General features: G+C 38.0%; 1 protein-coding gene across 1 annotated transcript; it reads right to left on the reverse strand.

Annotated features, from left to right (window-relative positions):
* Window positions 1-5189: 5189 nt before the first annotated feature.
* dolpp1 (dolichyldiphosphatase 1) lies at window positions 5190-11302 on the reverse strand. Its single transcript, XM_071466559.1, has 8 exons — window positions 11092-11302; window positions 10295-10395; window positions 10033-10117; window positions 9029-9128; window positions 8576-8674; window positions 7568-7696; window positions 7337-7426; window positions 5190-6623 (listed from the first exon to the last, which is right to left on the reverse strand). The coding sequence occupies exons 1-8, from the start codon at window positions 11165-11167 to the stop codon at window positions 6587-6589; spliced, it is 717 nt and encodes a 238-aa protein (XP_071322660.1). The 5' UTR covers window positions 11168-11302; the 3' UTR covers window positions 5190-6586.
* Window positions 11303-13327: the final 2025 nt, after the last annotated feature.

Genomic DNA, 13327 nt, shown 5'->3' on the forward strand with positions numbered 1-13327 from the left:
ATTCAACATGCTCAGTGAGCTGGGTAAGTATTTTGGATCAGATGAAGATTTGGCTTGTGAACAATGCCCATTTTACTTGAAATAGTTGTGCTGCCATTTCTCAAACATTAGTTTAAAAGCTGTTGCAGTTAAATTTAAAGTCAGGCAGATTGTTTGTATTTTATGATCTGGCCAAAAACCTAAAAAAGAAAATCTGTGGGCGGCAGTTTGAGCACGTCTAATGCTACTGATCATACATTTGACAAAACAATAGTGTTATCTCTCCAGCCGCTCATTATCACAGACTGTTCACTGTTTCAAGTTGTCAATATAAGTCTCTTTGCTGAATGAACTTTCATTATTTACTGTTTATTTACTTTTAAAACCCTGTTCCCCTGATTATTTTGTAATTTTTGCTTATTCCAGTTGGTGAATCTATTTATTTATCTTTCAGTTCATTTAAAGTCACTATGCAGGATAACATATATTTGACACTAGAAAGCTAGAGACAAGACATGTAGTAGTTCAACTTTTGAAATGAACAATATTTGCATTTCATAGATTGTAGGTTTTTCAATTAGAGAGAAGGAGTAGAAGTAAATTTAAGAATTGTAATTATATCTTTATACAGTTAATAATAGTTCCTTTTGGTTTATTCTAAAATCACATTGACCAGTGATTAGTAGGTTTAGCAGAGGACTTGTCAAGTTGTCAACTAGTCTGAGAAGCAGTTAGTATTCAGTAGTCACTGTTGTGTGGAAAGTTTTTACTGGAGCCCTGCTGAGTTGTCTCTGGGGGGACGAAATCAGCACCATTCATTGATGTAAGGACATGCAAGAGCCTGTAAAGAAACTGGCTGATGTTCTAATATGCACTGATACAGTTTTTGATTAATTTGTCACAACATGCATTAAGGGATGGAAAGTTAAAGTGGAGGTGTTGAAGTAGGTGGAGGTGTTGATTATTTGTACGCTAATTGGGTTGTGTTGGGCATTTTCTCAGTTTTTTTTTTTTTTTACAAATACATCAACATCGTTTTAACACACCACTTTGTCTACCTTTTTTTTTTTCCAGAAGATTACACAGTTCTTAAATTATGAGCTTCAACCAAACGGTTGATTTGTCTGCTCACAGTAAAAGCAACAATCTACAAAATATTTTCTCTGTCAAAGTGAAATAAAAGACATTTTTCATTAACCATATTTTTCATGTACAGTTGTAACATTAGTTTGTATACCAGTTTTGGATAAAAATAAAACTGTTAGTAATATTACTTTACTATTACTAGGCCTTTTTATTGAAAGGTAAAACATGTTTTCAAAATAATATTACAGTCATCTGACTTGTCTGGTGGTATCTATTTACATCACATGTTCAATAAGCTCTCTAAAATGCAACTAAAACAAAAAATGATTATGACCTAAAACTCCATCGAGAGAGAGTGAGAGAGAGAGAGAGAGAGAGAGAGAGTGATGTCTCTGAAAATTCAGTGGCTCAACTCAACAGAGTTAAGTACAACTAATCTTACTGTATATATCACAACTCAAATGATCTCCAACAAAGAGCAGAGAAGCCTATTATCAGGCTAAAAGCATGTTGATGGTGTGCTTGTGTTTCGGTTGGTGGTATGAGTTACAGTGAGCCTGCGTGGTATTAACATGTGATAGGTCCTGAACAAATCTGTGCTAATCTCATTACAGTCCTTCTTGCAGATGCAAGCTGGATGCCATCTAGTGGTACTGGGTCAAAGTGGTTGAAGTACTTGCTCAAACAAGTATTTTTTGACATTGACTGGATTTGAGAAAACCACTGACCTTCATGTCTGTTATCTTTTCCAAGATCAGATCCCAGAATTATTCTCTATGTAGCTTTATTGATGTTGGAGTAGCTGCAGAGTTAGAGCAACTACAGGAGAAATATTAGTTCAATGTAGAAAAAAAAAAAAAACGTACTTACTTACAAATAAAATCTTCTTGTGGTAATATGACTTCATATAAATCTAGGAAATGCTTATGGTATTTGCATTCTACATGTGTGCTGTATGACTGCATTTGAGCAGAGACATTGAACAGCTTCCATCTCTAAGACTGAACACACTCAGAGCTGCTGCTGCAGCTGACGTCCTGAGAGATTACGCTCTGAAATTCTTGCCAATGTCTGCTGGCAGAGGTTTCTACTTGCCTGTCTGTTAAAATCTGACAGAAATTCTAAATTAGAGAGACAACTTTGGTGTTTGTTGTTATAAATGTTGAGGCAGTTGTCTTCAAAAATACATTTCGAGGACTTGGCTGAGCTTTACAGGACAACTGAACCAAACCAGGGGACTCAACAAATACAAATAACAGGTTGTTTTACTTCATTAAATAGATCTCCTCAAGATCTTTTACTTTATACATATAATTTCATCCAAAATGCCAGTTAAACCATTTTGATTTGAATATACTTTTTTAAGTATATTCAGACAGTACAAGCAACAGAATATTCTATAATTTATCTTGTCACCATCTTAACTTTTACTGCATCAAAGACAAATTCATATGTATCAGAATAAGCAGCTTGACAGAAAATTATCTTTTATTTGTCAATGGCTTATTTTCTCATGGTTACATCATAAGAAGACAAACACTCATCTGTCATTATCTGTCATTACAAAACAAATGTAAAGCTAAAATGCAAAAAAATGTACCTGAAAAGTGGCCATTCTTATACATATCTCAGCCGATCACTGAGTGGTTAACATGGCACACAGGCTGCAGATAAACAAGTCCAGCGTGGAAGAGCTGAAGTCAGACAACAGCTTGTTAAACTGGGGCTGCTGTTTGATTAGCAATTTAATTTGTTCCACAGGGAACAAATTAAATTGAGCATCATTAGGTGAACAGCATTCATCTCAAATGAAAAATGCTATGTAAAAAATATAGAAGAGGGTGATGTTTTTCTATATTTTTCTTACTGGAAAGAAATCACATGAAAAGACCAAAACCAAAGGAAAAACGTCTTAGTATGTCTCTCAGCAGTTTCTGACTTTCCTGCCCTGGTGGCTCAAGCCCATTGTTCCAGTTAAAGTCATAAATATTTAAAAGCTTATTTTCATTTTTCAGAAATTTCCTGAAACGGATGGGCACTCAAGTTTTTTGGCAAAAGTTAATCAAACAGGATTTGCTGAGGACTATTTTCAGCTGCAGACTGATACATATTTGGTGACCTGATGCCTTTTCAGCAGTGATTTTATTCTATGATGGAAGATTTCTGTCCTGATGGGACTGGTCTTCAGGATGGCGATGCTGCCATCCACAGGGCAGGAGGGCTCACTGAATGGTTTGATGAGGATGAAATTGATGTAAATCATATGCTGTGGTCTTTGCAGTTACAGGATTTCAAACCCAGTTTAACACCTGAGTAACCAGCCCATCATCATCAAAACAAGGAAAAAATCTTTTAGAAAAATTGTCTTCATCCCTCTATTCGAGGTCCTGATTCAAATACATAACAGGCCTGTGTCTACAAGCTTTTCTGATGTTAAAACAAATAAACTTTAACAGCACAAAAACACATTAGAAACTATAATATTGTGTCTAAAGGACGTTCTGGTTCTTTTTTGAATATTACTTGTGCATTGCTATGTTTTAGATTGTGAGCCCCTTTAAAGTATGAAATATTTAAGTGCAGCATTACTTTCCCATGTGTGACTGTAATGTGTTCCTCTCTGTTCAAATGTCATTGTACAGTGGTGTTTTAACCATAACACTAAATATCTGGATCCATGCTGAAAATATAGAAAACTCTAGCAGTCCCCTCCCCAGCCACCCCTTATTTAGCTTCGACATTTCCTGTGATGCAATATTCATCACAGCACATATCAAAGGACACAGTGTATTTAGTTTAGTTCCTCTATAACTCTTATCTCAGTTATTTCTGGTTAAAACCATGTTGTTATGAAAATTGCAAAAGAAAACTGGGAATTCTCAATTTCTTCACTCAGTATAGAAAATATACTGAAATATGGAGCCTTTTCCATATAGAGCATATTATGTAGGCTGCTGTACCATGTTCTACAGACATCACGTCCTGCACCATTTATTGCCACTAGTTACATATTTATTACCTCTTACTTGTTACATATTTCACTCTTCTAGAAACAAATTATTCACAGACTGAAGCTGTGGACTGATTATATGCTTTGAAATCCTGTTTTCTGCCTGTTATATGGCAGCTTCAGCTTGCTGCCTTGCATTAAGCTTTGTGCCATTATCACAATATTGCTATAACAAGCTTCTTTTGTTTTTTTTTCCTTCTGTGAGCTCTGGCCAGCTTGCAGCACCTCCGTTTCAACTGAGGTGTGTAATATGTCTACATGTATATTGTTCAAGCTGACAGTGGCAATAACTTTTTATAACCGCGAGACCAGATTTAAACATCTGTTCAGTGGAGCACTGTCAGGCTCGGTTCAGTAAAGACATATCTGAGGGTGGAGGGGGTGACCACGAGCTCTAAACCATCCCTCTGACTCACATCCAAAAAAGGTTTCTACTGAAGTGCTCACTGCTCATCCAAACAGTGCAGGTCAGAGAAAAGAGCTTAGAGAAACAGAAATAGGTCGAGGTCTTCATCATTTTTATCTAGGCTACTCCTGTTCCCGACGGGTGTTTGGGGATAGCCTGAGGTCGGACCTGAGAAGTGAATCAAAAATGGAATGGGTCGATTAAATAGGGCAGATGTTTCTTTTGCTCTCTGCAAGTCAGGAGGATAGGCCTGAAGTCTTTTTCTCAAGCAGTCACATTGGGGAATAGAGTGCAGGGAGAGAAATGCATGACAAGACAAGGAGCTTGTTCATTATTTGAACTGAGTGGAAGGCTATTTTTCCATTTGTCACCTACACTAGCCCATATACATACTTAAATTCTTCTGTCTCTGGCAAAGGCTAAATTTTTTTAAATCCATTGTTAGATTTTCCACAACAGTTGTCTCTTTGAGGAGAAAAGGGTTGTGCAACCGCAGATTGGACTAGCAAATTATTATTGGGCACCATGTATCTCATTTAAAAAAATCATTAGTGCGCAAAAAGCATTTCGTTAGTAGAATTTATATAGGCTGCAGTTAAATATTTTTAGGCATGTTAGCAGCGTAGCTCCATGTCAGTAACAAACCAGGACAAACAAACTGAAGCGCTGCCCAGCTGCAATCAAGTGTAAGGACACTGGAAGCATCTATTGTACATAAACACATTTTTATTCAGCCTGATATAGGTTACACATGGAAAAAAAAAAATCAAATTCTAAGAGAACTACTTCCCTTTGTGGAGCTAATGATATGACAGTTTTAAATCAGCTTCAGATCCCCACTTGACAGCTTTCAACATTAGCTGCCGTGGGCTGTGAGGAATTAAGCATAATCACATGCTACGACTGACCTGAGGCTTTTTTTTTTTCTTTCTTCAAAAATAATACAAAAACATATCCCCTCAGCAATCATTATATATGTTTTCTCACTAAATGATATGGAATGTTATCTTGGAAATGCAGGTAAGAAGAAAACTGTTCTCTGCAACTCCAGAAAACAAGATAAGAAACTGAATTTAAAAAAAAAAAAGAAAGAAAAAAAAAGAAAGAAAACCGATTCCCAGAAGTCTGTTCCCAGGCTGCTACTGTGTGTGAGGCATTAAGAAAACACCACCTCAGTCCAAAGTGTGTTCGATAACAAAAAAAAAACCAACTGAAACCTGCTGCTGTGATTCAGTCTCATTATCCTCAAATGTGGATATGAACAGGAACCACAACCTCGATGCTGAATAGCACAGAAGGTACATTAAATTTACACTGCTTGCAGATCAGCTTTGGAGTCTAATATGTTAGGACTGACAGTCGAAGACACAAAGCAAAGACTGATGAGGAAAAAGAGGGAGAGGGTCTCAACATTTAACTAGTGTTAGTCTTTTTTTTTTTTTGACTTGTAAATTTCACAAAGTGCAAATTTTCGTTTATATTACATCATAACCAATTTTAGAAATTGTTCATTTTCTATTATATAACAATGAAAAATGGTTAATTCCACAAACCCCCAACCTAGCCATAACCACCCCACCCCCCGTGTCCCACCAGCTATTCATCAGAATATTAAAAAAAAAAAAAAAAAAAAAAAAAGAAGAAAAGAAAAGGAATCACTAAATACATGCTGCAATGACGCCCACCAATTTGTTTGAAACTTGACCAAAGCCTCCTGTTTGGCTCCTCGAATCTCTTACAGTACACTGTTACTGTCAGCGTGCGTTTATAGTTAAAATCTATATATTAATCTATCATTAAATAGTATGCCTCTTGCACAGTCTTGCATGCACTGAAGAGCATCTTGGGCAAGCTGTACAAGAAGGAGAGGCGTGTGGACGGACTTGCTCAGGCTGTAGGCTCCGGGCCAGGTCCAGGCACTCTTTCGCCACCTGTAAACGGTTTTTGCCCTTTGCTCCTTGCAACCACGTCAGTCCAAAAGATGGTTCTCCAGTGTGTTTTTGTCGAGTGAGCATTTGTTTGTGTGTGTGTTCGTGAGAGTGTGTGTTTGTGTGTGTATGCGTGTGTGTGGTCCTAAACTCAGTTTCACAAAAGAACTGTGTAGATCACTGGAGTTTTGTTCCAAGCTTTCGTTGTCTGTTCCTAGAAGAAAAACAAAAAAGATCTGAGTAACGCTACAAATGCAATAGTGTCAAACTTGAAAAAGGCCTGGTCACACCAGCCTTTTTAAAACACCAAAATTTCATAACAATTATTTCATTTCAGTGGAAAATGCAGCAACTGGAGGATCCCCCAGAGGGTCAGGAAAGGAAATCCCTGCTATTCGTCTGCATTCAGTTTAACTCTGATGGATTCTAACCTGCATATTTTTGCCGTTATTCAACAATTATTCAGTAATAACAATAGCAAGCTGTCTTGACAACGCTGATCGTTGAGTTACCATAGCTTGTTAGCTCTGTCAAGCCATCCTCTTTTTTTTTTTTAACCTCCTCTGTCAGAGTATAAACTCGTCTAGAACAGGCCTTGGTTTAGAAACAGTTAAGAGACAAGGGACAGTGTTCCAAATACTTCATTTGAATAAACTTTGAGAATGAGCTGACACTTTCATCTCTATTGTGGCTGACTAGTACTAGTGTGTCCCAGCTTGCTAGCATGTTAGCCATTTGCTCTGCAGCTACAACAGTTAATCACCTAGCTCTGCGAGTACTCACTATGTTACCAAGAACCTGGCACAGCCTATGCCACCGGCCCAGGATGTGTAGGTTAACTTCACTGTGCCGCCGTCTGGTTAACTGGGCTATAATGGTGACAGATGTTGTGTAGCGGGTGATTATATCTCTAAGACAGTTCCTTACCTTGCCTCTGATCTGGTCACTGTATACTCAAACCATAAGATGTTGGGGATCAGGCTTGTGTCTCGCACCAGGAAGTACTCTGATATTGGCCTATGAGATGTAAAAAAAGGAAAGAAACAGAATATTAGAGGAACCACAATGGTCCAGTTTTATCCATGTATCCAGGCTGCGGATGAAATCGTCTTCCCTTGTGACACATGAAGGAGACAGAGAAATGAGAGTACTACTTACCATGCTGCTATTTTGGGGAATAATGGTGTGAGCACCTCTTGTGTGATAAAGAACCAGAGTATGCCAATCGTACTACCGGCCACTCCACCGTAGAAAACCTGGCTCCAGGTGTGATACAACAGGTAGACTCTGAGAATGAGAAAAAAAAAAGACAATGATCAAGAAAACAAAAATAGCACTAGCGGATATAAACTAAATTAAGACCAGCAACATGCACTTAAAATGCAGCCAAAATGATGCTGCTCCTAAGGAAATGGTTCAATGTAGTTTCCTGTGAGCAGGCTGGTCAGCCAAACATGAAAAAATTTTCTTGTCCACCTGCCCTAAGTACAAAGGTAATGGTAAAAAATGGTGTGCTTAATGACCGTCACATATTTTCAAAGAACAAACAATTAAATGCTGAACTTTTCTTTACTGTTCTCTACTGTGTTTTATCCACCTCAACCTGCTAGTGCTGCAGTGCAGCTCTCAACTGAGCTTCACAATGCAAGTGAATGTACATAATAAATGGGAAAAAAGTGCAAGGTATATTAATATTATTATAATCAGCATTTCTGTAAATGTGTCAGTGTTAGCCAGCTGGCTAATTTTCATCTGCGGCCGTCTGGTGGGATGTTCGAAAACCAATGAAATGATGGTTGAAAATTACTGACTGACCATAACAAAATAAGCGTTCTGAAGAACAAGCCACCACGGCTGATAAAACACACTTACAAAGCTCTGAGTGCATTTGTATTCTCTCCTCTGTCTTCCGTTTTTAGCAAAGAGAAGTGTATAAAACATTTAGGTTACGGCTTCTCATTTTTGCCTGTCGCTGACTATCGCCCTCACTGCGTATACTGATGAGCGGCAGATCACATCAACTGGTGCTAATTAACATTACTTCTGTGAGTAAGAGTGGAATCATCAAACCTTCATTCATATCATATCAATAATTTAAAATCATTAATATCATAGTTTTGAACAAGGCCCTTCAGTATTGAGTGAGGGTGGGGGTGAGTCTCTTACCTGCTGTATGAGACTGATAAGGCCATGCCCAACAGGATGATGGACAGTATGTGTCTCCACAGCAGGTCCACACACCGAGCGTTGTTCGTTTGATGCATTCTGAAAAGAGATGATCTTGAGCTCACATCACAGAATCTACTTTGTGTAACGCTGAAATTAAAGCGTCTAATGGTAATGTAGTAACAAAATGCATGCCCTGGAACAAACACCCTAAATAACAGTTATAAACACTAATAATATGCTTATAATAATCTGAATATAATGTAATCATCACTGATACACCACTGATTATTCAACACAGTAGAAGCTGTAAAGTGTCAGTAAAATTAAATGGCTGCTTAAAATCTCCAACTTGAAAGGAACCAAAAAAAAAAAAAAACTCTATTTGATTAGTTTGTGGAGCTGCGTGTTTCCACCGTTAAAACTGCCGACAGCAAGAAGAAACAAGCTCACCTTAAATAAAGGAAAAGAAAGAAGTAAACAACAAAGAACCAGATAAGCTGCGAATGACTGGAGGGCATCCCATACTCTGTGTGCAGGGTTGTGTGAGCCCCTGCAGAAAGACAACAGAACGAGAGTTAAATATTTATTTACAATATGGAGTTCATCTCACTTGTTAGCATTAATTCAAGTGTTTTGGTCAGGGTAACCAATCAAACCAAAGTTTAGGACTAAAGTGACTGTAAAAAGTCTGCAATTACTGAACTAAATATACATATCTGGGTAGGGCCGGGTGATATGACAGTATAATCCATTTGAACAACATCTTTTCTATTTACTTAGATTTGAATTGTTCTAAAGCCACTTGTAAATGTTTTCTTTAATGTGAAACTAATTTCTCTATTGTGCATGTCTACATATGTGAATGTGATCATCTACGCTTTCATTTCACTTTTACCATACTGTTTCTACTGAGGTGAGGCCTCTCATATCTCACGCATGAAGTACCTTGATTTATAAGGAATTTTAAATAATTAAGGCTGAAATGTTTAGTCAATGGCAACAAAAATGATCAGGCTGTATTTTATTATTTTATCAGTTTAGTCATTTAGGCAAAAAAGCTTCTCAACTGTAAGGATTTGCCACTTTTCCCTGTTTTAATAAATTTAATACATTTGGGTTTTTGACTGTTGATCTGACAAAAGAATGCATTGTGGGAAATTATAATGTGCATTGTTGACTATATTATTTTTACAAACATAACAATGAATCATTCAATCACAAAAATAACTGGAACAATCAAACAACATGAATCATTAGTTAAAACCCTTGAGGATGAAGAGCATTAGATGATGACTATAATATGACTATAATTTGAGGCACAACTTTTACTTGAGAATGTGTAGTATATAGGAATGCCAGCCTCTGATCATAAAACAATCACGTGTGATAGACAAAATGGCCTTTTGTGATGCTGCCAACTTCACCCGACGACAACAGCTTGCTCCTTCACTCACCTGCACATGGGCGTGGCTCTCTGAGAATGTGCTTCAGCACCCAGTTCACCCCTTCATTCAGGATGAGCCCTCCGAAGAAGGAAATCTGTAAAAACAAACAAACAAACGGGAAAAGATAAAAAAAAAAACAGGTCAACCCATGAGCATTTACAAACTTGTGGCCTGCCTGGCAGCGCTCTTGCGAGACAGCTTCACAGATTGTCTTTAAATGTGATGATGCTCTTTCTGAAAACACAACTGTGAGTTGATGTGCAGGTCTCACCGTGTGCAGCTCCCGTTTAAACACTATGAGTGTAACAAAACCCACAAGGATTGCTATCGGCAGGAGACTGATGTAGGCCAGCACTTGTCCCGTCAGATCATCTAAAACACAGTGACACAGTGCTGATGTTAAGACATTACAAACCCCAGTGAAGTCACCTAGTGGGAGTGACACTTTCAGACACTCAGTCAACCCGGATGACTGAAACATTTCACTGTGAGCAATGGTAAAAGGCTGTTGTGGTGTAGTAGGTATCCCATAATCGAATTAACAGAGCATAATATTTCATTTGGTTACTTAGGACAGCTCGGTGAAACGAGGGTTATGCTAGTTATACTAATCAATATCAGGCCAAAGAGACAGCTACTGCGTTAGCATTAGTCCTGGCTACAATACTATAAGGTGAAATAGCTAGGTACTTCCGCTACTGTTATTAATCATATGTTGCTGTTCTCAACCCGGGGATTTTCTCGAATAATTCTCACAGGACACGGTATATTCACTAATGCCTGAGAAATTATAAAGTCAAAGTCGACAATAAGACAGCTAACAGGCTAGCGAGCCTTCATTGTGGACATCGTCGCCAACTGCGCATGCGGCGCCGTCTCACTATTTGGCAGTCCGGTCTGCGTTCCCCGCTGTGCTCGGGATTTTACAGCGTCTCACAATTCGGCACGGTCACCGACGGCCGCGTCCATTCAGTAGCAAGAAAAAACACACGCACCGCTCGAAAATTACAAAGCGGCCGGTGGCTAACAGAGCCCCAGCGATGAGAGTAAGGTGTTGAGCTCACGTACCTTCGGGGAACTCTACGTGTGTCAGAGATATAGACCGCCATCGAGGTGGTGCCGAGCACTGCTCTTCCAACGCCATCTTACCCGGACACAACCGGGCAGTCCCAGCGAAACGCCCCAGACACGTCTCCAGCCAATGATGAACGGGGTTTCGTGTTCAAACGGGCCCCGGCAGCGGAGGAGCCGTCCAATCCCAGCCCCATACTGCAGACGAGATATTCTGCCCATAGAGAAGAATTATTGAATGAACAAAAAACACAAAAGTCCAGCATTCCACATTAAAGCACTGTATTCATTCATTCAAAAAAAAAAAAATTAATAAAAAAAAAAAAAATAACGATTAAATAAATAAATGAATAAAATTAACAACAATAATATTAATGTCAGGGATTTTAAAGGTTAATCTCTCTCTTGGGACATAATATGCTGATACTTTATGTAGAAATACAAGATTGTGGAGTCAGATTGAAAAATTTTTCCAATAAGTAACCTTTTATAGAGAGTTCATAAATTGTAAACTAAATATATGCATATACTTAAACAGTGAAGGAAATCATTACTGATGCTTAATATATAAATTACAAACTATTCCAAAGAGTAAGACTAAAAGGAACTAATATTTTTTTGTTTGTGTCTGTCATTCACTTTCAACATGGATAAAATTATTATAAGCATCTTCAGGTGGGGGGAGATTTTCTATTTGGACATTACATCTTAAAGTGGGACAGTTATTGTAGTATTGTTAGTGTCTGATATTGTAAGATGGGCCCAGCCATCTTCTATATAGGCTCAAATTAGGGTCACAATGGTTTTGAACTTCTAAAGTGATGTTCAGAAATAATTCCAGTGTTTGTAGTTGTAGTTGTAGTCTGATGGACTCTACTTTGTGATTGGACTGTCACTGTCAAATCAGATTCAGATGTAAAAATAGTGTCAAAATTCTACCTGTAACTTCAGAGTCACACACTGTTTGGGTACCTCACCACTGATGTAATTTGTTGTCCTTTTTATTTTTGACAAATACAAAATCTCTTCTACACAAGTGCAATTTCTTCACATGTACGAACTTGAATTTCTCATGCAGATTTATTTTACAAGATTACAAAGGTTGATTTCGAATTATTTGTGAACATCCCATTCCCAGTTCAAAATGCTTTTGATGCTAATTTGACTCAGTCAGGTGCAAGTTATGCAGGAAGCTCCCATCTGAAAAGTTTAAAAAGTTTCCCTTTAAGCAGAAGAGCATAAAAGATTGATCATCAATTTAAAACTCATCTAATACTGCAAGTACAAAAGTATGAAAGCTGACTAACATAAATATATTAGGTAAAGATCTGCCAGTAAAAGTGACATCTACTGCTAATCCAACATACCCATGTTCACACCACAGTCCGAGCATAAAACAGGCTGTGTTAAACCTTACATGCCTTGGTAGTGATTTAAGTGGTATTTACTGGTGCCAATGAAAATGAGAGCCTATTTCACCCTATGCCTAATTCTAGCTGGCACTGTTTAATGGCAAATACAACCACATTACAATCGTTAATTTAGTAGTATCCAGCCAGCATGGTTGAATCCAGCTCCAGAAACCAGCATGCCCTCCTGTCTACCAAATGGTTCAGCTGGGAAAGCGATGCTCACAGATAGGGGTGACTGATCTTACTTTGGCATATGGTCTGCTTTCCAAATGAATCGAACAGATCAGTCATTAAAAAAAAGGAGCCATGTTTAGATATCTTTTTTTTTTTTTTTTTTTTTTAAACATCAATAAATAAAAGTGTACCACCTCATAAATAAACAGCACTGACCAAACGAATACTCCATATGAACTAAGCAAAAAGTGTGAATGGTTGTGATACAGCAAACTGAAGACAGCATGGTGAGTGAAAAATAGCCAGCTAGCAAACACCCCCACAAAAAAAACATCAAAGTGGCAGAAAGATAGGCCTAAGAATCACAACTTCCGGTCAGTAATTTCAGAATAAAACAAGAGAGGAAACAGGTGGTTAATTTGTTTCTGCAAAAAGAAAAATGAGACTGTGTGAATAAAACTGTGAACAAATGATGGTGGTGAGGTAACACAAAAAACACTGAAAGAAGAAACGCCTCAACATCTGTGAGCAGATGCAGAGCAGAAAATAGTTTGTGTCACTTGGCCCTCAAAATTCCTACTCAGTGTAGGACATCAACATTACAAGTAGCATTCTGACCTGATTTACACCTGAATCTGATTGGACTG

The sequence above is a fragment of the Trachinotus anak genome, unplaced genomic scaffold (genome assembly GCF_046630095.1).
Source record: "Trachinotus anak isolate AG129_WGS33_773 ecotype Australia unplaced genomic scaffold, CSIRO_AGI_Tana_v1 ptg000028l, whole genome shotgun sequence".
NCBI lineage: Eukaryota > Metazoa > Chordata > Actinopteri > Carangiformes > Carangidae > Trachinotus > Trachinotus anak.